General features: G+C 36.7%; 1 protein-coding gene across 9 annotated transcripts in view; it reads right to left on the bottom strand.

Moving 5' to 3' along the window:
• Nucleotides 1–26,348, bottom strand: part of LOC115210341 (nesprin-1) — an 870,646-nt gene that overhangs the window by 706,742 nt on the left and 137,556 nt on the right. For all 9 annotated transcript variants that reach the window (XM_036502466.1, XM_036502469.1, XM_036502465.1 and 6 more), the window contains 4 exons: nt 11,112–11,195; nt 8,118–8,210; nt 5,303–5,427; nt 3,650–3,846 (listed from right to left, as the gene is read on the bottom strand). In XM_036502466.1, coding sequence (XP_036358359.1) covers nt 3,650–3,846; nt 5,303–5,427; nt 8,118–8,210; nt 11,112–11,195 — 499 coding nt within the window. The remainder of the gene's footprint in view (nt 1–3,649; nt 3,847–5,302; nt 5,428–8,117; nt 8,211–11,111; nt 11,196–26,348) is intronic.

Below are 26,348 nucleotides of genomic sequence, written 5' to 3' on the forward strand. Positions count from 1 at the left end.
ACAAATAAAAGCATAAAAGAAAAGAATTTCTTTCATTCATTTTGCCAATGTGATTAGCAATTCGGTCGTGGTCTTCGTCCTTGTTTAAGCTCTTGTAACCAAGTGACAAGGATGAGTGACTGCGAGTGTAAGTATGAGTGTGACTGTGCATGAGTGTGTGAATATGCAGAGTTGTATGTGTATGCGTAAGTGCAAGTATCAGAGTGTGTATATGTATGAATGTGTGTATGTGAGTAAATGCATGTGCATGAGAGAGCAGTGTGTATGTACGTGTGATTTGGTGTGAGTTTGTATGTATATTGTGTGTGCGTGTTTGTACATGGGTGAGTGTGTGTGTGTGTGTGTGTCTGTGTGTGTGTGTGTGTGTGTGTATGTGTATGTGCATGTGAGTGAGAGTATGTAAGTTGGGTGAGTGTTTGAGTGAATGTAAGCCTGCATGAATATGTATATGTGAGCGTGTGTGAGTATATGTATGTAATTGTGCGTGAATGTATTATTGAGTATGTATTTGAGTATGTTTGGGTGTAAAAGGAAAAGAGAAAAATATTATGCGTGTGTGTGTGTGCATGTGGTCTTTGTGGGTGTGTGTGCAAGTGTGTGTGCATGCATGTGTGTGCATGCATGTGTGTGCATGCATGGGTGTGGGTGTGTATGTGCAAGTATGTGTATATGTGCAAGTATGTGTGCATGTGTGTATGCAAGTGTGTGTGCAGGTGTATAAGCATGCATGTAAGCACAGCTAATCTGTTCTCAAGACACATTGCAGGTGGTTGCTGTGTAAGTTTTTGATTTTAATAGTATTAGGCACATCAGAGACAAATCTGCTTTAAAACATGATGTTAGCCTGTTACAAATCAAGTTTTCCAAAAAGATTTGGTAACTATTCTGAAGTAAATAGTATTTAGTCATGGCCAGAGATGCAAAATAACACCTTCAGTAGAATACAAATTCATATAATTTATACACTATCTTCACCTCTAGTTATTTCGTTATAATGAATTGACCTACAATATGTTTCTAACAACAACAGCATGTGTAGTACTTGTGAAGGTGTGTGGCTTAGAGGTTAGGGTAATTACTTGATGGTTGTAAGACCATGAGTTTGTTTCTCAGCAGTACATTATGTCCATGAGCAAGCCACATTGCTACAGTTCACTCAGCTGTCAAAAATGAGTAATACCCATATTTCAAAGGGCCAGGTCTTGTCACATCATGCCACACCAAATCTCTCTGGATACTACATTAAGGGTATGAATGTCTGTGGAGTGCTCAGCCACTTGCACATTAATTTCAAGAGCTGGCTGTTTTGTTGATCGGGTCAACTGGAACCCTTGTCATCGTAACCGACAGAATGCCATTTTATGTGTAATGCAATTCCTTTTGGCGGTTATCATACTTTTTCTTTTGATTGCTGCTTTATATTAATTTAGTTACAACCAAGTGCTAACATGCTATCTTAAAGGTAGCAGACTGGTCCTGATATGGGCTTTTGTATGTGGAAGTTTGTTTTCACTTGAAGGTGATAGGGTGACACAAACTTTTTTATTATACCTTTTCACCCATTATCTATCAAACATACAAACTGTATCTCTCTCTCTCTCTCTCTATCTATCTATCTCTATCTCTCTCTCTACTATTTCATCTGCTCCATTTCTATATAATTTCAGTGAATCAGTAAACTCTATCCAAATAAATCAATATATTGAAACTGGCACTTTTGTGTATGTATATGGTTATGTATATATGTATATATATGTGTGTAGACAAGCATGTAGGTATGTGGTATACACACGCATGTATATTTATTTACATATTATATACAGAAACATGCGTAACCATAAATATAAACATAAATATGTGTTAGTTGAGGGAGTCTGTGTGTTTGTATATACATGTAGGTATGTATATGTGTGTGTCTGTAAATGTATGTCTATGTATGTATACATGTATGTCGATATGGATATTTTTGTGTGTGTGTGTGTGTGCACGCGCAAATTGTTACAGGATACACTCACAAACTTAGATGTTTCAGTGACATTAATTCCACCGTTTTGATAGGATTGTGTAATTTGGTATTCACTGATGGTAAATTCAAAATGATAATGATGGTGATGGTGATGATGATGAGGATGATGAGGATGAACAGCAACAAAGGAGGAAAAAAAGTAGGCCAAATGGAAGGAAAGAAAAATTTCGAACAGTGAAATAAATAAAGAAAAAAAGAAAGAAAGAAAGCGGACTAATTGGGAAAAGAGACCAACAAAACAATAACGAATAATAATATTAGAGAAGACACTAAAACAAGCTACAGACAGTATTTAGCGATAACATTATGGATGTATACATTGTTGTGTGGTTAGGAAGTCTGCTTCACAATAATATACTTCTGGGTTCAACCCCAACTACCCAACACCTTGAGCATGTTTTTTTTTTCCATAACCTTCTGAATGAAATTTGGTAAATGGAAACTATCTGAAAGTCTGTGAGAAGGACTGTTCTTGTTTACAGATGGTAGACTTAATCCCATCAGCGGGTTTAGTGCCACTGTCATGTGCCCGGGTCCATCTAGTAGAGTACGCTCTGGTCTCAGAAAAATATCCTCAGTGCAGGCCCTGAAAGGATCGTCTATATGATCCTTCTGCTGAGCAAACTATACAAAAAAAAACTCAAATCAAATTTTTAAAATTAAACAGGTGTGACTGTGTGGTAAAAAGCTTGCTTTTCAACTGCATGGTTCTGAGTTAAATCCCACTGCATAACACCTTGGGCAAGTGCCTTCTACTATAGCCTTGGGCCAACCAAAGCCTTGCGAGTGGATTTGATAGATGGAAACTGAAAGAAGTCTTTTGTATGTATGCATGTGTTTGTGTGTGTGTGTGTGTGTGCATGTGTGTGAGTGTGCATCTGTGTGTGTGTATATATCTGTGTATGTGTACGGGGATGTAAAGACACCTGTACCAGTTGTCAAGCGGTGATGGGAGACAAACACACACACACAGATATACACACACACACACATGCATGTAAGTGTGTGTGTGTTTGTCCCCTATCACCATTTGACAACTGGTGCAGGTGTCTTTACATCTCCATAAATTAGCAGTTCAGCAGAAGAGACCAATGGAATAAGTACTAGGCTTTAAAAAGTAAGTCCTGGTGTCGATTTGTTCAAGTAAAGCCCTTCAAGGTGTGCTCCAGTTTAGCCACATCCAAATGACTGAAACAAGTAAGAGGAGGCGAGCTGGCAGAAATGTTAGCACGCTTAGTGGTATTTTGTCTGCTGTTATGTTCTGAGTTCAAATTCAACCGAGGTCGACTTTGCCTTTCATCCAGCTATGCACTGGTGTCGATATAAACGACTTAATCCGTTTGTCCCCTCTGTGTGTAGCCCCTTGTGGGCAGTAAAGAAATAGGTATTTCATCTGCTGTTACATTCTGAGTTCAAATTCCACTGAGGTCGACTTTGCCTTTCATCCTTTCGGGATCGATAAATTTAGTACCAGTTACGCACTGGGGTAGATGTAATCGACTTAATCCGTTTGTCTGTCCTTGTTTGTCCCCTCTGTGTTTAGCCCCTTGTGGGCAATAAAGAAATATGAAACAAGTAAAAGATAAAAGATTAAAAAAAAAAGAAAAAAAAGACATAACTCACCTTCTGCATCTATTAACCGAGGAATTCCCAGTTGGACTTCAGCAGTGGAGAAAGCATACTCAAGATTGACTCTGGCCGGCTGTTGTTTCGTTCGTTCTAAATCTACCAAATCTGGACGGATGTTGTGTATCATGGCATTAAAAGCAACTCCATCTCGCCAACTCTTCCCAAAGTCTGTCACCGGGATACCATAATGCCTGAAAATAAAAACAGCCAGAACATTAATTAGGAAATAAAGCTGCGTTCATAGACATCAGGTTAATTGTCATTGTTAATAATCTGCTGTAGGCATCAATGTATGTTGTATTTCAGATATATTATAGTATATTATATAGTATTGCTTATAATGGTGTTATGCAGTGGTATAGTAAGGTGTACAAGGGTAGGATGGACAAAACTATCAAGCTCATGGAAGAATGAAAAAAACTACCTATATGATGAAACAGTGTTGTCGATGGTAATGATGGTGATGATAATGGTAGTGACGACAAAGACAATGATGATGGTAGTAATGGTGGTGGTGGTGGTAATGGTATTGATGATGGTGATCAGGTGGTGGTAGTGGTTGTGGTGGTGATGGTAGTGACGGTGGTAGTGGTTATTTGTGGTGATGGTATTGATGATGGTGATCAGAAGGTGGTTGGAGACATGACAATGATGATTTGTAATAAAGTTGATGGAAAACTTCAGATTAAGGTGGACAGCACACGACTTTAAAATTTGGTCACAAAATAACATATCTGTGTAAGCACGTGTGAATGCAAAAATTATATACAACACATAGACACACATACTGCACTGTTATACAAATTAGGGCAGATGACTTTAGTTCTAACCAAGTTTGTGTACACTATAAATAGAAGCTGTTAATCCCTCTGTAATCAGGGATTGAGTTACCAATATCTGATGAAGCAGTAATAAGCACTGAAACTAATCAGGTTCTTCTCATTTTTTTTATTTTTTGCACCATACAGGTAACAAACATGTGGTTTTACAAGCTTCTACTTTTCACAGGGAAGTTGAATGTCTGTTTACTAGAAACACCATATTTCAGTAAATTAACTTTACAAGTATGGGAGTGTGTATATGCATATGTATATATTTGGGACTAAGAAAGGCATCTAGTCATAGAAACATTGCCAAAGCATACACTGTAGACCAACGCAGCACTCAGGATAGTCAGACCCTGTCAGATTGCCCAATCCATATCAGCATAGAATACAGGTATTAAGGCGGCAAGCTGGCAGAAGCGTTAGCACGTCAGGCGAAATGCTTAGCTGTATTTCATCTGCCGTTATGTTCTGAGTTCAAATTCCGCTGAGGATGATTTTGTCTTTCATCCTTTCGGGGTTGATAAATTAAGTACCAGTTATGCACTGGGTTGATGTAATCAACTTAATCCCTTTGTCTGTCCTTGTTTGTCCTCTCTATGTTTAGCCCCTTGTGGGAAATAAAGAAATAAGACTACAGGCATTGAAAGGTAATTTTGATGGTGATGATGGGTGGGTGTGTGCATGTGTACAATTAAAAAGATGGCACATGAAGACAACAAAGAATTCTATATGTAAAATGAAAATAGCATAAACAGACAAATGGCAACCGCTGATGGGATTACACTTGTATGCATATTGATGACAAGAAATGGTTTATTACTTTGTAACTGCATTGGCTGTCCAATTAAGTAAGGCTTTCTTTACACTTTCTTTCGGTCCCTTCTTCACAGCTGGTGCTCCATCAGCAGTTTCTTGTGATTGAGTTTGTTCTGTTATTCGTTCAATCTAAAAAATAGAATATTTCAAATGAAAAGATATAAAATTGCATGAGTTTTGCTGTATGATGCACTGAAGAGTACAAGAGCAATACCTTCAAAAGGGAAGATCAGATAGCTTGACCCCATCTTATATGTTTAGCTACTAAAATCACCAACATTGTCTTCATCATTCAGTAAAAGGTAAAAGGGTAGCCCTTATGGCATTTTTGATGCTTCCAAGAGGAATTTATCTACAGACTGGAAACCTAGACTGGATGTGGCAACATCATAGCTTCTGCTAAATACATCCAAGATCCCTATAGTTGTATTAAACTGAGCAACAAATTAAGTCTATCTTTACTAACTAACTGGGACTCCATCAGGGCTATAGTAGAAGACACTTGCCCAAGGTGCCATGCAATAGGACTGAACCTGCAAACTATATGGTTGGGAAGCAAACTTCTTAACCACATAGTCATGCCTGTGTCTATACGTAACTACAATAAATGGATTCATTCACTTGAGACAGCATCAGATTAAAATAACTATGTGTTTTATAAAGAATAGACAAATGTCGACTGGCATCTACTGTAATATTTTTGTGTCAGAGAAATGCTTGGTGTCTTTTAATGCATGAAGTCTTAGGAGACTTCACATATTAAAAACACAGTGTTTATCAGGTGGATCAAGCTGAAACACTGGTAGCTAACAGTCCACTGATGTCAGCCTGAGTAAACTGCATTTTTCACACAGAAAGTCTTTTAAGAGAAGCTTCTCTGTGACAAAATATTATAGTATCATCATCATCCACTAGCCTGAACTAAAAAGTCTTTCAATAAACCACAAAGAAACCAGCCTTTATAATTGAATGAAAAATTTCCAACAATAAAACGAGATTTATAATACTACAGCCACAAGATGATTTTCCATATATGTATAAAAATATTCAGATTCATACTCTAAGGTGGACCTAGCATTTCATAAATGGAGCTGAAGAAAATAAGTAGCACACAAAGCACAATTGGGTCAATGTAATTGTCTAAATCCCTTGAAGACAGTGCCCCAGCTTGACCACAATCAAGAACGACTGAAACCAGTAAATGAACAAAGTAAGAAAGGATAAGTTTCAAACAAAGACCTCATGGTTGTGAAGTGAAATCGATCGAGAAAGAATTTCTCAAATTACTGCTCTATAAGATCGATGCAAACTTCTGAATTACACAGCCATATGAGCGTCTAATTAATATCACCAATATAAACATATTTCAGTATTTAGTACTGTTCTTCACTAGGTTCTCATATAAATGCTTAATCATGTGTCAATGCAAATAATTATACGATTACATCCACTAACGCATAAGTGTTACACATAAAAAAAAATAATGCGAACAACTAGGCATGAGTTGCGTCCCTTAAATTTTATAGTATACGAGTTATTTCCCTTTATACACCAAATCGAACTTTTCAAAAAGTGGCCAATTGCCTCGACTTAAAATATTTCCAGATATCAATCAATCAATCAACGACAGTAATAAATTTGCTTAGGAGATAGTTCATCGTTCAACAAGCAACAAAACGCCCGTTAACGTTTATAGATATCACAAATAAGCATTTTATCTTGAATACTGCATTAGGACAGACTTTAAATAAGACAGAAGCATGAAGGTTATACAAGAAAATTCTCTTCAAGCGGAGATCATCATCACTGCCTTGCGCTTTCGAAGATGTCGACTAAATTTCTCAAATAGATACAATCTATATTTTGATGAAAACTATATCTTCTCTAATCTCAAATTATCTTTCAACTCTTCTACCATTTACTCTACATAATGTATATACACACGCGTGTGTTTGTGTGTATGCTTGTGTGTGTGCGAGAGAGAGAGAATTTGTGGTTGGGGTATACTAATGCTTCTTTATATGTCAAGTTGTATATAAAAACGGTTTAACATTAACTTGAAGCTTATATTTTGTTTCTGGATTTTGTTTGTAAGATTGTTTATGAGTTTGTGTGTTGAAGCATATTTATAAAAATAAAAATAAGAAAGAAAGTGGAAATTTTACCGGTGAGTGTGTTACATTATAAGGCACAAAAAGAAAATGACTCTGTCCAGACACAACAGAATTAACTTGAAGAATTATTCAATATTTTTTGTAGAATACATATTTATTATACTTTTATACTTCTCTACAATTTTCTTCAAGCAAATTTCACTCACAAGACGCTGGTCAACTAGAAGCTATAGGAGAAAATAAAAATACTTGCTCAAGGTGCTATGGTCCCAAACCATGTAGTTTCAAAGTGAATTTCGTAACTACACAGCCATGTGAAAGAACATATGGAAACATGCGTGTGTGTGTGTGTACGTATTTATATTAAAAAAAAACAATGTTGTTTATATTTATATCTCTTAATTAGGGATAATTAAGTGACTCAATAAATAAAGATCAATAAAATAAATACCAGATCGATGCTCACTAGGATCAGTATACTCAACTAAACCCCAGCATATCCACAATGCAAAGAATGAGACCACTAAAAGTGCAAAACCGCATTAACTCTTCCTCCCTCACAGAAACTACTTTTCAAACAATCTTTAATCAACATTAGTCTCACTAATCAACTGCAAGCCACTTATCAGAAGCTATGTCTTTCGGCGGTAAATTGTTGCCTATCCCAAGCAGAGTAACATAGCTGTAGATACAAAACTTACTTACCTGTAGATATAAGATGATCATCCAGATGAGACCAAGAACAATGGTTGGTTTGCCATCAGCAATGTCTGATGGATTGATGTTCACTAATTTGATCTAATTTAAAGAAACATAATGTTTTGGTAGAATAAGGTATGCATACAGATTATATAGATCATTAATATAACATAAATCAACTTTGCATATAATATACACGGTCATCTCATAATAGAAACAGACACACGCACATGTGTATGTGCATATACACACATACACACTTTTTATTTTCTTAGTCTAGGCACAAGGCCCGAAATTTGGGGGAGGGGGCCATTCGATTAGGTTTACCACAATATGTAACTGGTACTTAATTTATCAACCCCGAAAGGAAGAAGGGCAAAATTGACCTTGGCAGAATTCGAACTCAGAATGTAAAGACAGACGAAATACCTATTTCTTTACTTCCCACAAGAGGCTAAACACAGAGGGGGCAAACAAGGACAGACAAATGGATTAAGTCGATTACAGCGACCCCAGTACGTACCTGGTACTTAATTTATCGACCCCGAAAGGATGAAAGGCAAAGTCGACCTCAGTGGAATTTGAACTCAGAATGTAAAGTCAGACGAAATAACGGTAAGCATTTCGCCTGGCACGCTAACGTTTCTGTCAGTTTGCCGCCTTTATACACTCACTTATATAAGTTTACTAAATTTGTATATGCACATTGTATAATTGTAACTCCCTCAAACATTTTATTTTAAGAGGTGCAACTAATCTGAAGTAATGGCAGAAACAAGACTAAACTTCGAGAAAGGAAACTGATCTTAAAGTGCAACTGTAAGTATGAGAATGCAACTGAAGTGCAAAAGCAGTTTATCAAGGAGTTTCAACCAATTCACATATGTGGATCACCATTACTTATATAAGAGATAAGTTTGAAACAAATACGACTGTCCAAGACATCCATAAAGGAAATTCTGAAAGAATTTGATCATACTCTAGCCCAAAATTAGAAGCAGAACTATTAGAAAGTCTCCATCACTCTCAAAGTGAATCTTTTGACAGAAAGCCTGTATGACAAGAATGCCAAAACCAAACATCCATTACATAGTGAAGTGTGTTCATTGGTAAAGGTAAACTCCAGCATTATTCCACTGCTTCTTTAACCAGGAAGTTGAAATATAATAAAAATACAATAATAATGAAATTATTGTATACAGTGCTCAGGTGCACCACAACTTGTCAAAAGTGCATATAAAGCATATACAGTAATGTATAAATGTCTGGAAAGTGAACAGTGTGTGAGTTAGATACATGCTTGCGTGTGTATGGAGGGGAGAAAATCAGGTGTAGTGTTGGTGAATCTCAGGAAGCATGGAAGTTTTGAAGGATGCAATTTTGTGAGTAGTACCCCAAAAAAGGTGCAGAGGATACACAGTTTCCAAAAGAGAGATTGTCTGAAGCAATGAAGGTGCATTTAAGTTAAAAGACTCAGTTGCTCACTACAATGCACCTACATGACACATGAGAACCCACATATCACTGCAACTAGCCAGATGTAACAGTGTGGTGTGGATTATCAGTATTGGGCATAAGAGGACCGTTCTTTTTTGAAAACCATCATTGGTCCTGGAGGCACATGGCTTAGTGGTTAGAGCAGCAAACTCATGGTCAAGGAATCACAGGTTCGAATCTCAGACTGGGTGATGTGTGTGTTTATGAGCGAAAACACCTAAGCTCCACGCAGCTCCAGCAGAAGGTAATGGCGACTTCTGTTGACTCTTTCACCACAACTTTCTCTCACTCTTTCCTCCTACATTTTGCAGCTCACCTGTGACGGACTGGCATCCCATCCAGGTGGGGAACCTATACACCAAGGAAACTGGGAAACCAGCCCTAATGAGCCCGGCGTGGCTCGAGAAGGAACAAACAGCAACATCATTGGTCCTGTTTATCAGAACATGCTGCAAGAATCTGTCACATCATGCATTCAAGAGAAATCAGGAGGTAAAGAGTTTTATTTCCAGTAAGATGGAGTACCTCCCCACTACTATAATTGTGCAAGGGCTTATCATAATGAAAATATACTGAATAGATGCATTGAACAAAGAGGTAAAACTGAATATTCACCACACATTCACCAGAACTCACATCTATTGGCTCTTTTTAGTGGGATATATCAAAGATAAGGTTTATAGTAGAAAACCTGCAACAGCCAATGAGCTGAGAGCAGGAACTGAAAAAGAATGCACCCAAATAACCAATTGGAATGATTTGTAATGTAATTCCATCAGTCTGCATCATCAGCAGTGACTAGATTCAGAAAGGTCATAAGTTCAAACAACTATAACTTAAATTCTACATTTATTGTCTTCAACTTAGGTTATAAAACCTAATTATAACATAACTTGTTATAATTATCAAATTGTGTATACATTTTCTTTTTCTTTGAGACTATATCAGTTCAGTAGTTTTTATCACAGAGACTTTATTTCTTCTGACATAGAAATTGGAAGCCTGAAGATAACTAGAGAACGGACCAATCAAAATGTAACATAGATCATAGCAAGTACCAACGATAGTCTGGAAACTTCAAAATTAATAAAGTGTCTCAACATTTTAATCTCAAGTACCATATTTGAGAGTATAAAAGATACACGAGCATATAAGATTCATCCCAATTTTATCAAGGCATATTCAGGAAAAAGAGTTTTTAGAACTCATGAGAAAGCCTATTTCACATATAGGACCTGGGGTGACATTTTTGAGACATTTTAGTTTTTGCAAAAAAATGCATCTTAAAAACCATCAAATACAGTAAGTGATGTATCACAAGATATGTCACAAGATACATAGTTTTACATGTATGATAAACTTTCTTGGTACAACTTCACATAGAATCTAAATGATTAAAATAATGAAGAAAAACAAATAGCCCATATTTTATACTTTCTTTCAAACTTATACATTCATGAAGAAATTTAAGGCACAAAACAAACTTATCAGAAATTTTCTTACCTTTTTCTTCTCCAAGAAGTTTAAGGCACAAGTTATATTGCTGACAAAATGGATTTTCTTCATCTTGGCTCCTTTTTCCTTTGGCTATGTAATGAGTAAAAAAAGAAACAATGACAGTTAAAATGCTTAATTGAAGACACATATAACCATATTTAGTATCTTAGATACAGATAATCATTTTACTTTCTTTAACTTTGCTGTTTTATATATTTCCCAAATACCTATTCTCTTAAAGACATGATGTATATGCAAGAAATATTATTCTTAGATTCACCTTATGACATTTATTATTGAGCTGGTAAAATTGTTAGAGCACTGGACAAAATTCTTTAAAACATTTTGTGGCATTTCTCCTGGCTCTCAATATTCTGGGTTCAAATCTTGCCAAGGTCAGCTTTGTTTTTCTCTTTTAGGGGTTGATAAAATAAAGTACCAGTCAAATATTGGGATTAATATAAGCAACTAACTCCACTCTCCACAAATTTCTGGCCAAATTGCCTAAATTAACAACAATCATTATTATCATTAAGGTGTTGGATTGGCAGAACTGTTAGAGCATCAGACAAAATGCATTGTGCTACTTGTTCTAACTCTATACATTCTGAGTTCAAATCCTGCAAAGGTCACCATTGCCTTTCAAAATAAAGTATCAGTCATGAATTGGAGGTCAATGATATCAGCTAATCCCTTCAAAATCTGCTGTCTTTGAGCCTATATTAATAACAGCAATAATAATAATAATCCTTTCTACTAAAGGCACAAGGCCTGAAATTCCACTAGGAATTGTAATCACAATCTGGCAATCATGAGTGCATTACCCTAACCACTAGGCTATGCACCCTCATATATATATATATATATATATTATATGCACACACACACACATTTCAAATGCAAGCATCACTGAGTGGTTAAGGAGCTAACTTCACAACCATGAGGTCAGAGTTCATTCTCACTGTGTGACATCTTGAGCAAGTGTCTTTACTATAGCTTGGATTGACCTAAGTTTTTATGATTGAATTTGGGTGGATAGATACTATATAGAAACTTGTTAGAAGAACTCTAACTTTTATAGAGCTCTGCTCTATAAGCCTGCAAGTTCAAATCACACTTAAATAGTAGTGCTTCAATACAATGTATAGAAATGAGTTGCCTCTATACCTACAGTAGATGTTATCTGTTACCGATGGTCAGATTTCATATTAATATCTTCAACAAGTATATAAGCTAAGTTCAAGAACTGAAGTAAGATTTAAGTTGAGCTGTATAATAAATTCTTTTTCACCTTTTCCTTACCATATTTCTACTGAGATATACAGCTTTAGCAAAATAAATTTGTTATTATTAAAGCTGGTATTTGGGACATAATGACAAATTCTGATGGTAGGTTTTAATTTAGCTCACTTTAAAACACAAAGTTTTGTATCATAGAACCAAGGGTGGTCTCAGGTATTTTGGTATTTTCAAATCAACCACAAAAGAAAATGCTAAGAATAATTTTATGACTAGTTAGTCTCATTGATAATTTTAAAGTGTGTATGTTAAGCAATTAATCACCAAGATATGTTGACAAGCTAATTCTCAATAACTTACAAACAAGTAATATAAGCAACCTCTCAGGTGGTGAGCTGGTACACTGAAGGTAGGGGTCATTTAAAATCAACACTCAATCTTTCAAAAGCTTGAGTAGATTTAATTACTGATGAAACAGAGGTTTTAGTAAAGCGAGGTTTCACCTCACAACATATTACACAATTGTTAGTTATACATTTTACATCATCTGCGGAGTAAGGTAAATTCTTAACTTTAATATAATGAAACAATCGTGTGATCCCAGGATGACACAGCGCTGCATGAATATGATACAGTTCATTATCAGTCGTAGCTGCGCAATAAGTACACGATAAAGTATCAGATGCAACATTAAACTTGCCTTGGCGGTAAATGATATCAAATTTATTAATGTTGCATCTGATACTTTATCGCGTACTTATTGCGCAGCTACGACTGATAATGAACTGTATCATATTCATGCAGCGCTGTGTCATCCTGGGATCAGTTTGATTTGCTAACACATTATCTTTTCGTTTTTAGGTTTACTGCGCTTTTGACAATTAAACATAAAAGCCACACTGTTTTGATCAGTTATTAGTGTGAAGTTACGTCCAAGAAGAAAATGAGACCATTTTCTCACAGATTCTACAGTTGCTGTCACCTCTTTTTCAATACAAGAATGACGACGCTCATTTGGGTTGAGGGTTCTTAAAAAAATACGACTGGCTTTCTGTTTTGATGTAAAATGCCAGATATAGCTACCTCCGATGCGTCTGTTTCTATTGAGAAAGGAAGGCTTTCATGAATCACTTTTAAGGTAGTGTTTGCTAAATCATTTCATAAAGTTTTTAAACTTGATAAGGCTAGTTCATTCAAAGGAAAATATTTAGTATCAACCAACGGTTTTATCTTGTCAGAGAATTTGGGAATCCATTTAGAATAATACGCAAACAGACCAACAATTCGACTCAATGCTTTGTGGGTTCTAAGAATAGGTAGTTCTAGTAAGGGTTTTACCTGGTCAGGGTCAGGTTTCAAGTTACCATTTTGAATTTCATAACCAAGCAATCGTAGTGCTGTAAATGCATCTGGTTTCATTAAAAGTTAAATTACAGTCCTTAGCAACTTGAAGAAAATGCTTTAAATTTCGATCATGTTCTTCCTTCGATTTACCACACACAGTTACGTTGTTGATATATGCAAAAGTGGCTGTACAATTATGGCTTTTGATTATATTATCGATCACTCCCTGGAAACAGGGCACTACATTTGTAAGTCCGAAAGCAATACGTTTGCTTTGATATAATTTTCCCTGTGCTTCGAAAGCCGTATAAGGTTGATCTTCAACTGGAATCTCAACTTGATGATATGCACTTTTGAGATCTAGTGTGCTAAAATAATTAAATTGAGCTATTTTTGTGACCGTGTCATGCATATTTGGCAGTGGATATCCATCTAATTGCGTAAACTTATTTATAGTCTCGCTATAATCAATACACAGTCTCTTGTGATGATTTTCTCCTGATATTACCAATACCTGGGCTTCCCAGGGAGAAACACCCTGTTCAATTATCCCTTCTGCCAGATCTTGGCTTATAGCATCAGCAATAAATTTTTGATTATTGGCGGACTGTCTTCTTGACTTCGTAACTATGGGTTTACAGTCAGAGTTTAAATTTTCAAACAACCTCAGTGTAATGTTACTTTTAATTTGTACATGTTGATTCTGTTTTAAAAAAAATTGTCCTAAAATCATATCTACCAACAAATTATTAAGTACCACCAGCTTTACTTGCTCGTAAATTCCTCCATGAAGTTCAATTGAACGATTTTGGGAACGATTTTCATTGACAGCCATGTTAATTCCATTCCTTTCAGACTTCACCACCAATTTGTTTTTCTTTGCAAAGTCTTTGCTAATATGATTCATAGTAGAGCCAGTATCAATCAAAGAAAATGCTTTCGCACCATCAACTGTTATTTTATAATTAACTTTAGTAGTAGCTCCACCTTGACATAAAGCCGCAGCGAAGTTGCCATCATCAAGAGCTGCTGATGTTTTATGAAAAATTTTACGGTTACCTGACCGGCTTCTTTAGCAAAATGACCAAAATATCCACATTTGTAACACTTGCTCTGCCTAGCAGGACACTTAAACCTAGGATGAAATTCATTAGATTCGCAAAAGGTACAGGATTTTTTAGTTCGTTTTGTCGCTGCACAAGCTGTGTTTCTGTCAGGAATTGAGATTTTGTCTTCTTCACGTGGAATAAATGTTGACAAACAGCTTCCATGGCTGTTTATAGCAGACTGACTGACTGCTATTATACACTTCGGAATTCCTTTGAGCAACTTCCAGCGAACGGGCTTGGTTAAATATTGCTTCTAAAGTTATCACCGCATCTTGAATATTTTCTAAAAGTCTAAGGCGAGTTGAAGATGATGTTAATCCCGAGATAAATGCGTCACGAAAAGCTTCATTTTTGTGAGTCTCAGCGTCCATAGCTCTGTACCCGCAATCCTTAGCTAGTCGTTTCAATTTCTGTAAATTGTTTGCATGTTATTAAAAAGTGCCTCGCAAAAATAATGCTCAAAGGTTTCACATACAGTCTCTCCAGAGTTTGAATTGCTTCTGAGTAATTCTCACATTCACTTACGAGTTCGTAAACGTCTTTATCTAGGTGTGCTATTAAACACCTAAGTTTGCTTTCATCAGTGATAGGCGGTTCAGCAGGAAATGATTCTAAAGAATTTTTAAAAGTTCTGAACCAATATTTCCATTCTTTTCACGTTTGACTCGAACTTGGATCAGTGGTGAACAAATTTGGTTTTATAGATTTGCTGTCCATTCTCTCTCTTTCTCTAGCTGTATTTTTTTTTTTTTTTTAGTCGATTAAATTGTTATAAACCCAAACTCGAATATCAAAGTTTAAAAGGTCTTAATCGACTAAAAATACTGCAATATACTAACAAAGATTGCTAAATTGTAAGCAAAATACTAACAAAGATTGCTAAATTGTAAGCAAAACCGAACTTCAACGCAATAACATTTTTCATGCAGCGAGTTTCTACATTCTCGACTAAAAATCAACGCTGAACATGTCGTCTGCATTCTCACGAACGCTGAATATGTCGTCTGCAAACAGAACAGAACTCCGCGCAGTCGCAGTGCAGGCATATAACAGCAATCGAGACAATCAAAATCACGTAATCAAAACTAAAATCGCAACAATAATGTAATTTTGGATATTTTTATTCTATTTTTCTCGCTTATCTATATGGATAAATGAATTTATGAAGAATGAGTTCTCTCCCTTAATTAAACTTTCGTTAATGCTGAGCTCTGATGTTAGCGACTGAAGCTTTGGCACTTACTAAAATTAACCCTTTTGATACCAACCTGACCAAAACCGCCTCTGGCTCTGTAGAACAAATGTCTTGCTTTCATAAGTATTGAATTAAAATCTTCCACCAAACCTTAGTCACAATTTATGTTCCCAACTCTAGCTTAATGACAACTAAGTTATTTTACTAAATTCTTTGTTATATTTAAAATTAATTGAATGAAAATAAATACGGTAATGAAAGGGTTAAAGAGGCGGGCTGGCAAGATCGAGACAGTGAGAGGTTGACTTTGTCTTTCATCCTTTCGGGGGTCGATAAATTAAGTACCATTTACGCACTGGGGTCGACGTAATCGACTTAATCCGTTTGTCTGTCCTTGTTTGTCCCCACTATGTTTAGCCCCTTGTGGGCAATAAAGAAATAAGATCGAGACAGTGAGCTGGTAGAATAATAAAAACGTCAGACAAAATGCTTAGTAGCTTTTCTTTATGTTCAGAGTTCGAATTCCCCCGAAGTCAATTTTGCCTTTTTATCCGCTCAGGGTTGATAAAATAAGTACCAGTTGAGCATTGGGGTCAATTGTAATTGGCTGGAATCCTCCAGTAAAATTTCAGGCCCTCTGCTTGAGCTAGCAGAATTGTTAGATGCTAGACAAGATGCTTGGTGGCATTCCGTCTGTCTTTACATTCTGAGATCAAATTCCTCTGGAGTAGACTTTGCCTTTCATCCTTTCAGGGTCGATGAAATAAATACCTGTTGAGCACTGGGGTCGATGTAATCGACTCGTACCCTTCTCCAAAATAGCAGAAGGGATTGTTGTTGTTGTTGTTACCGTCGCCATCTTGTTATAAACTTATTCTTTTCTTATATTTAATTTTACTGAATTACAGTTATAGGACAGCAACCAGCCATGCTGTAGCACTTCTTTCAAAGGTTTCAGTTGTATCAACTAAATTGCTTAGTTTGATACTTGGTTTATTGAATGGCCAAAACCTTGAGCTGTGTCTCATTTTAGGAAGTTGCTTTCTTTCAAGAGGCAAACACTACACGAAATTTACACTGATATATATCAGTATACATAAACATACACAGACTTATACATTAACATACATAAACACACACAGACTTATACATTGGCATACATAAACACACTCATATATACGTCAGCATACATAAACACACACACATACATTAATATACATTAAGACACATACACCAATATACATTATTATACATTATTTCGCTAGGCGAAATGCTTAGTGGTATTTCGTCTGCCATTACGTTTTGAGTTCAAATTCCGTCAAGGCCGACTTAGACTTTCATCCCTTCGGAGTCGTTTAAATAAGTACCAGTTACGCACTGGGATCGATGAAATCAACTTAATCCCTTTGTCTGTCCTTGTTTGTCTCCTCTATGTTTAGCCCCATACACCCCCATGTACATTACTGTATGTAAACACAAACACACACACATTAGCATGCATAAACACATACATATGCATTAATATACCGAAAGACGTATAGAAATGTTTCGTTAGTATACATAAGCACACATATACACCCATATATGATACTTCTCAGGTACCAGCTACATTTAGATTTCACTCATATGGCATTAGTCAATCCAATATTACAGTAGAAGGCATTTGACTGAAGTGCCATGCAGCAAGATGAAACCCAGAAACACATGGTGGTGAAATGAATGCCTGATTTGAATCAGGTTTGACCTGTGGCTCAACAACAAGAACAGCAACTTTGGCAGTGACAGGAGATAGTTCAGTCGCTTGAGCAGCTGAACAGTGAAATAAATGAACTATCCATTGTTATTGCTCCCAATGTTTTAAACCTTACTGCATCAGAATTAAATATCCTCAGTTCTGTGAAAGTACACGAGACTTTTGAACCAAGTTATCTCATTTTTTATAGTAGGGTACTTTCCGGAAACCTCCACATTTCATCATCATCATCGTTTAACATCCGCTTTCCATGCTAGCATGGGTTGGACGATTTTGACTGAGGGCTGGCGAGCCAGATGGCTGCACCAGGCTCCAATCTTGATCTGGCAGAGTTTCTACAGCTGGATACCCTTCCTAACACCAACCACTCCAAGAGTGTAGTGGGTGCTTTTTACGTATCACTGGCACGGGGGCCAGTTAGGCGGTACTGGCAATGACCTCATTCAAATCTCTTTACACGTGCCACTGGCACAGGTGCCAGTGAAGCGTCGTTGGTAACGATCACGCTCAAATGGTGCCCTTTTACGTGCCACGGGTATGGAAGCCAGTTGGTTGCTCTGGCAACGATCACGCTCAGATGGTGCTCTTGGCACCCTACTAGCACAGGCATAAGTGTCAGTAAGGCGACGCTGGTAACAATCATACTCGAATAGCTGCTCTGTCAACGATCACACTCGTATGGTGCTCTTTGCACACCGCTAGCACAGATGCCAGTCATCGAATTGATTTTGATTTTGATTTCACTTGCCTCAACAGGTCTTCGCAAGCAGAGTTTAGTGACCAAAGAAGGAAAAGGTACGCATAAGCGGGCTGGTAACGCTCCTGGCATAGGCCACAGGTTATGATCTCATTTGGCTTACCGGGTCTTCTCGAGCACAGCATATTTCCAAAAGTCTCGGTCGCTAGTCATTTCCTTTGTGAGACCTAATGTTGGCTCTGTGACTGGCACAAACTGATTAGACTTTTGGATCGATCCAGTACCAGACAAGGATTCTGGATTATTTTTCCTGTTTTTTTACTTAATTTTTGAAAGCGGTCAGGTTCATTTTTAATATTCTCGTTTGTGAGAGCAGTCAAGTTTATTTCAGATATTTTCATTTTAAAAATCATCTCTGGCTAATCATTTGAAAGGACATTGGTGTTGCCTTGGCAGAGGTTTGCACTCACTGAGTGCTCTCATTTATACTTGTGATTATCTTAATTTTCTTTTACATGTCTATAACATTGCTATATAATGTTGCTATATCATAATTAGCAACACTACTAAGTACAGGAGTAGACTAATGATTAGACTGGAAGCTGACTGAATAATGATTATCTATGTGGAGCTCTGACACATTCAGCAGTAGTTGCACATCTATCTGTACCTGCAAAGCTTTGATCTTTGCACTGTCAAAACAAAGGATTAAATCCAATAAAACACAAAATAACTAAAACTATCGACACATCCACTGACTAAAAAAAACTTCCTCTTTGTGAATCACTAAACAACAATCCCATGACCTAAAGGTGACACACCTAAATATACACACCCCTTTACAAAGTTCTACATGCATAATAGATTCTAAACAATAGCATACCTGGAATTTAACCAATAAAAATTTCTCCAAAACACCTCTCTGTCACAACCCACCTGACAACCTAATTACCTCTGTCTGTGTGGGTGTATATTTATGTGTAGGTGTGTATTCTTATGTGTGCATTTGGCTTTGTGTGTATGTGTGTATGTGTTTGTGTGTATGTGTGTGTGCGCATGTGTCTCTGTGTTGGTGCATATGCACACTGATAAGCTGGAGAGCTGCGCCATGTTCCAGTTTATTTTTGACATGGTTTCCACGGTTGGATACCCTTCCTAATGCCAACCACTCCAAGAGTGTAATGGATGCTTTTTATGTGCCACCTGCACGGGTGCCATTTACATGACACTAGCAACAACCATGACTACAATTTCATGGATGCCACTTACATAACAGTGGCAATGGTGACGAATAGTTTCACTTGGCTTGACGTGTCTTCTCAAGCAAGACAATTTAAAGCAAAACTTTTTCAAGGGCCCTTAAAAATACTATTGTGAATCACCAATTTACTATTTGTTGTGTGATCCCTCAAAAATCTTATATGGACCCTAGTTGAGAACCACTGATCTAGCCAAAAGAATCATTATTACAATTCTTACAAAAAGCATTTCTAAAAAAATATATGTATGAAGAAAACAACAATAAAAATATTTCTAAATTAATTAAAAAAATATACTCAGTGGATTTTCAATCCTAAATCTTGTGAACCAGGAATTTTTAATTGTTGCATATTTACGCAGCATGAAGTCTCTACTGCGATAAATATGAAGCGGAAATACAACACCAGACATTTTAATTTCTTCTAAACATTACATTCAGAAATAATTAGGCAAAAATAAAGTAGTTTTCTCTTTATGAAACATTGACCTACTATCTATGATACAGTCTCATAAGTGTGGGCATGTTGTGTGAATGTGTGTGTGTGTGTGTGTGTGTGTGTGTTTGTATGGGTGTATATTTGTGTAGGTGTGTATTCTTATGTGTGCATTTGGCTTTGTGTGTATGTGTGTGTGTGCGCATGCATGTGTCTCTATGTGTAGGTGCATATGCGCATCTGTGTAAACTTTCTTCTAATTAGTTTTGTTGTTTACTTTAGGCAACAGCCGACAAGTTTGCAACACAAGGGGTACCCTGTCTTAAGATTCTTTAGCGGTACCAACACAATCACTACTACTACCACCACCACCACCACCACTACCACCACCACCACCACTACCACCACCACCAGTGCCATCACTACTACTACTACTACTACTACTACTACTACTACTACAACCACCACCACAACCACCACCACCATCACCACTAATACTACCACCACTACCACTGTGGCTGCTAGTAAGTCCACCAACACCACCACTAAAACAACAACAAAGAATAATAGGGGAATCTCTGCATGGTCATTCAACAAATAAGAAATAGCAGCTAAAATCTTCCTCAAATCACCTCCACTGTCTTTTAAAAAAAAATTCAGGGGAAAGACACATTAGATAGTGTAGTCTGTACCACTGAAAAAAAAAACAGAAGGGTCACAGTTAAAATACCTTTGATCATAGGTATCCTAATTCGGGGTAACTGATTCTAATTTAGGCACAAGGTCAACAGATTTAAGGAGAAGTGCAGGGGTGGCTGACTACATTGACCACAGTACTTAACTGATACTTTACTTTTATCAGATTTGGAAGGATAGAAAGCAAAGTTAACCACTGTGAGATTTTATCTTAGAATATAAAAAAAAATGGGAGCAAATACCATTCCAATAGTTCTGCTACTCCATCACCCTAACAGTAGTAAAGGTGGTGGTGGGAGATAGTAGTAGTGGTGGTGGTGGTAGTTAGTAGTAGTAGTAATAGTAGAGCTCTTCCTCTTCAACTTCACTTTTCTTTCGAAATTGACCTTGAAAAAGTCAATGAAAACTTGACTGAAGAGGAAGGTGTTTGTCCTCAATCTTTTCAACTGTGTCCACCATACAACCACTTTTGCCATAATCACTAGACCAGGGATTCTCAAACATTTTTTATCTATGGACCCCTTTGATTACTATTATATTCTTGAGGACCCCCACAGCCATTCAATCTTTAAAAACTTAGTTTTATGGAAACTTCTTTCAAAATTCCTATTTTGTTTTTCACACGTTAACTTGTGTAGTTTGAATTATATAATATGTTAGAGAAAGAAACTTAGCCATTTCTTGCAAAACATACTAACACATCATTATCATCATCATCATCATCGTTTAATGTCTGCTTTCCATGCTGGCATGGGTTGGATGGTTTGACTGAAGACTGGTAAGCCAGAGGCTGCACCAGGCCCAATCTGATCTGGCAAAGTTTCTACAGCTGGATGCCCTTCCTAACACCAACCACTCCGAGAGTGTAGTGGATGCTTTTTACTTGAAACTGACATGAGGGCCAGTCAGGAGGTTCTGGCAAAAACCATACTCAAAAGGTGTTTTTACATACTACCTACACAGGAGCCAGTCCACACTCAAATGTTTTTCAAGTGCCACCAGCATATGTGCCAGTAAGACAATGTTGTCAACGATCATGAACTTTTTGAGTTGTTTTTTGACAAAGAGCTAGTTAATCAAATTATCAATTAAAGTACAAAATATTCACTGTATAGAAACTGGCAAGATATAAGTGTGACTAAAGAAGAATTAAAAGTATTTTTTGCTATTTTGATAGTATCAGGCTATAATCCATTGCCTAGTAGAGCACAGTACTGGGCAACCAGTGATGACTTGAGGAATGTGGCTGTGTATGAAGCTATGAGAAGGGATCAATTTGATTTAATCATAAAATGCCTCCATTTTCAAGACAACAAAAGCTTGAACACAAGTGATAAATATACTAAATTGGACAACTAATTACACACTTGTAAGAAAAATTTTTGCAACATTTTATAACAAAGCAGTATATTTTGTGTGATGAAGCACAGATTGAGTACTTAGGGAAACACAGATGCAAATAATGCATAAGAAACAAGCCAATAAGATTCAGATATAAGGTTTGGTGCCAAAATTCTTCTACTGGATAACTGATTGCCTTTGGTCTCTATCAGGGAAAAACATACCAAGGGAATGAGTCAGATGAAATGAATTATGGCAAGTGTGCTGTGTCAGTATTGCATCTTCATGTGCAATATTGGGAAAAAAGAGAATTACTTTATCATATATATATATATATGGACAATGTATTTATGTCAATAACTTTGTTTGAAAGATTAGTCACTTTGGGTTATAATGCTACTGAAACTGTAAGAAGAAATCGGCTAGGAAAACAGTGTCCACTATTGTCTGTCACTTCTGTTAAAAAGCAAGAATGGGGATATATGGAGGCACACTCAGTTGAAAATAAACAAGGAAAGATAACACTCAATATTATTCAATGGCTAAATAATGCTGCTGTAAAACTGGTGTCAACCCAGTATAGTGATCAGCCAAAAGAGTTTGTTAACAGGTTGAGCACATCTCAAAAAAAAAGAGAGTAAGCGTGCCTATTCCTGAAGCAATCAAACGCTATATTTTCAAGGGAGGCACTGATCTTATGAATCAGAACATAAATGTATATCATGTGAGTATACATGACAAAAAGTGATGGCTTAGCATTTTTACTTGGTTGCTAGATGCCGCTATTCCAAATGTTTGGTAAATTCATAAAACATGTGGATTAAATATGAGTCAGCTTGATTTTAAACAGGAGATAGCTATGACCTATTTGAAAAGATTTTGATGTAAGCCCAAAGGACGTGGAAGAAAACCAAGCAGACTACCTGGAGGAATCAATACGAATTTTGATGGTCAAGATCATTTGGTTGAAAAAAAACCCTAATGGTAAAAGACAAAGAAGCTGTATGGCTAGACCTTTAATGCAATGCTGCAAGTGCAACATAGGACTATGCTTGTCATGTTTTGCATCATACCACACAAAATAAGCAAATGTTGGTATAAAAACAATGATCTATATGTCTTGAATTAGACAGTAACTTGTGACTCATGTTGGCAGTGATAAACCAATGATTTGTACCAAAGATATTGGTTTGTGATTGTATTGTGAACATTTCATTTTATTCATTTACTCAATACAAATTACTTAAATTGTACTTCTATAGCGTGCTATATATGGCACACACATTATTTCAAAAACGAAACAACTTTTCTCGGTCATATTTTCTGTAAGGTGTCTGTGTAACATATAAAACATATAAAACTATTAAGTTTCATTCAAACAGGATAAAAAAAAAGAATTCAGGATAATATGGGATAATAATAATAATAATAATAATAATAATAATAATAATAATAATAATAATAATAATAATAATAATAATAATAGTCAGAAAAATTACCAAAAATTGGAATATGCACTCAATATATAAAATCTCAGAGTGATGAAAAGTTAAGTTGACCTCAACAAGATCTGATTTCACAATTAGTATATGACAACATCAGCAATGTATACATGTGTGCATGTGTGTGTGTGTGTACATGCAGTCACACACACACACACATGTGATGTAGCATATTAGTAACAGTTAAATTTCTTCCTTTAAAAAGAAAAAAATTACTCTCCCTCACTGTCTCTTTTATTAAAAATATTTAAAATTCTTGAGTGTCATTAAACTCTAAAAGCTACCAGATTATTTACCACAGGGGATTAATAGATTCAAACAAATAATTAAAATTATATGACCAAATTTCTCTAAAGTATTCATTGCTGCTGACACTGTGTCTTTAACCATTTATGGGCAAAGCCCTTCCCATGTCTTGCTCCAGTTTTCTCTCTCACTCTCCTAGCCACTGCCTAAAACATCCAAGCAAGTGTACATGCTCTGTTCTATTGAATATTCCTGACACTTATACATTTAATACTCTCTCACCATTGAGTGTTGTCATACGTTTAGTACTCTTTACACTTAGACACTAACCACTCTCTATTCTTACACTCCTATCCTCCCTCTGTGTCTCAACAATCCATTTCTGGCCTTTCTGCTCTCATTGCTCTTTCTTGTATTTCTTTCTTCCATCCACATACTTTGGGTTACTGAATACCTTGATATTAATGTCACAACAGAATGTATCCAGTATGCTCTTTGTAAAGTGGTTGGTGAAAGGAAAGGCATCCAAACAGGGAAACCAAGTCAAATGACAAGTACACACTCAAGCCTTTAGTAACAAAATACCCCAATAAGAAATGTCTCAGACAATGACAATCCCAAGCCAAAAGGGAAAGTGTATGCAATGTTAATGATGATGATGATGGTGATTAATTCAAGATGTAACCCACCACAGAAAGGCCATGGATACCTACTTCATCAAATGAGACTAGTACCATTATGTCTCTAGTCCTAACAGCATGGCATACTCTATGGGAGCCAGGGGGTCAGTATTGCTTGTTGATATGTCTATTTTCTGCCTCAGTAGGACCTGGAGGTAAATCTAATGGCTGGTTCTAAGTGTGGGGACATCACCTAGCTTTTTCCCAAGATCCATTTAGCAAAATTCACAGCAGTAATAATATTCAGACAGAATTCCTGATATTTTCTCTGCCTGCAAAATAGTTGAGGGCTTTTGTGTTCTGGGTACCTAGTGACCTCACCGGTGCTGGTATCATGAACAAGAGCACCCAGGACTCTCTGCAAATTGGTTGGCATTCAGGAGGCTATACAGCTGTGGAAACCATGCCAAAGAAGATATTGGAGCTTGGCACACTCTTCTGGCTCATCGGTTCTTGGTGAACCATCCAAGTGATACCAGCATGAAAACAATGACGTTAATTATGATGATGTCCTACAGATGTTTAGGCCAAGCATCAACCAGACAAGCATAAGAGAACATGCAAGTCACAGATACTGCCACACTGATTATGTGGTTAACCCTTTTGGTATCAATGCACCTGAGACCACTCCTGGTTCAATAATATAAGCTTCTTGTTTTAAAGAGATCCAAAATAAAGTCTTCTATCAAAATTTCAAGTTAATTTACACTTCAATTCCAGCTTATTAATGACAAAGGTTTTTTTTTTACTAAATTCTTTATTATTGTCCAAATTAACTAAAGCAAAAGCATTGTATTTCAACAGAAATATAGTATCAAATGGGTTAAACCAAACAATGGATTAAATCTACCATCCAATTTGTTATCAGTTTGCCAACTACCAAGAGTAAAATAACAGATTTGATAATTTGAAGTCTCTGGATCTCTATAGGGATAACAGTAGAGGTGGTGGTGTCAGTGATGGTGGTAGATGATGTATAGTCCCAAGTCAGTGTTGATTGAGTAGACCTATGGTCAATGGGGTTCCAAACATGCCAATCCCCACTTATTGTCTATCAAGAACTACATCATTTAATGTGTCCTCTTTTTAAGACAATGGCATGAGATTTTAGTGGACTTAGCTGCTATTTCTAGCACATCAAATAACCATATAGAGGCCCGGTTTCCCGGGTTCTATGGTGTATGTGTTCCCCAGCTGGACGGGACATTAGTCCATCGCAACGTTACTCATTTTTGCCAGCTGAGTGTACTGGAGCAACGTGAAATGAAGTGTTTTGCTCAAGAACACAAAGCATCGCCCGGTCCAGGAATCGAAACCACAACCTTACGATCATGATGCTGACATCCTAACCACTAAGCCACACGCCTCCACCTGCTCCAGTCTACTCAACTAGAAATGAATATCAGCCAGGTGTGGGTGTAGCTCGGTGCTCCACAACCTTTTTTCACTTGCAGTACACTTATACTCTTTTCAAAATTTGGCAGCACACATGAACAAAAAATATAACTGAAAGTATAGAGGTAAAAATTATATTCAGGTTACACTGTGGCACACCTAACATCATCTCATGGCACACCAGTGTGCTGCAGCATACCAGTTGTGGAGCACTGATGTAACTCATTCTCTCCCTCCAGCAGCCACATCTTCAATGTCTGTTGTGGCAAGGACAGCCAAGACAATATCTGTCTGCTTGCAATTACAAAAGACCCTAATAGAATTAGGGAAAGCATAGTACATTATCAAGCCA

Source organism: Octopus sinensis, linkage group LG4 (genome assembly GCF_006345805.1).
Source record: "Octopus sinensis linkage group LG4, ASM634580v1, whole genome shotgun sequence".
In the NCBI taxonomy this organism is placed as follows: Eukaryota; Metazoa; Mollusca; class Cephalopoda; order Octopoda; family Octopodidae; genus Octopus; species Octopus sinensis.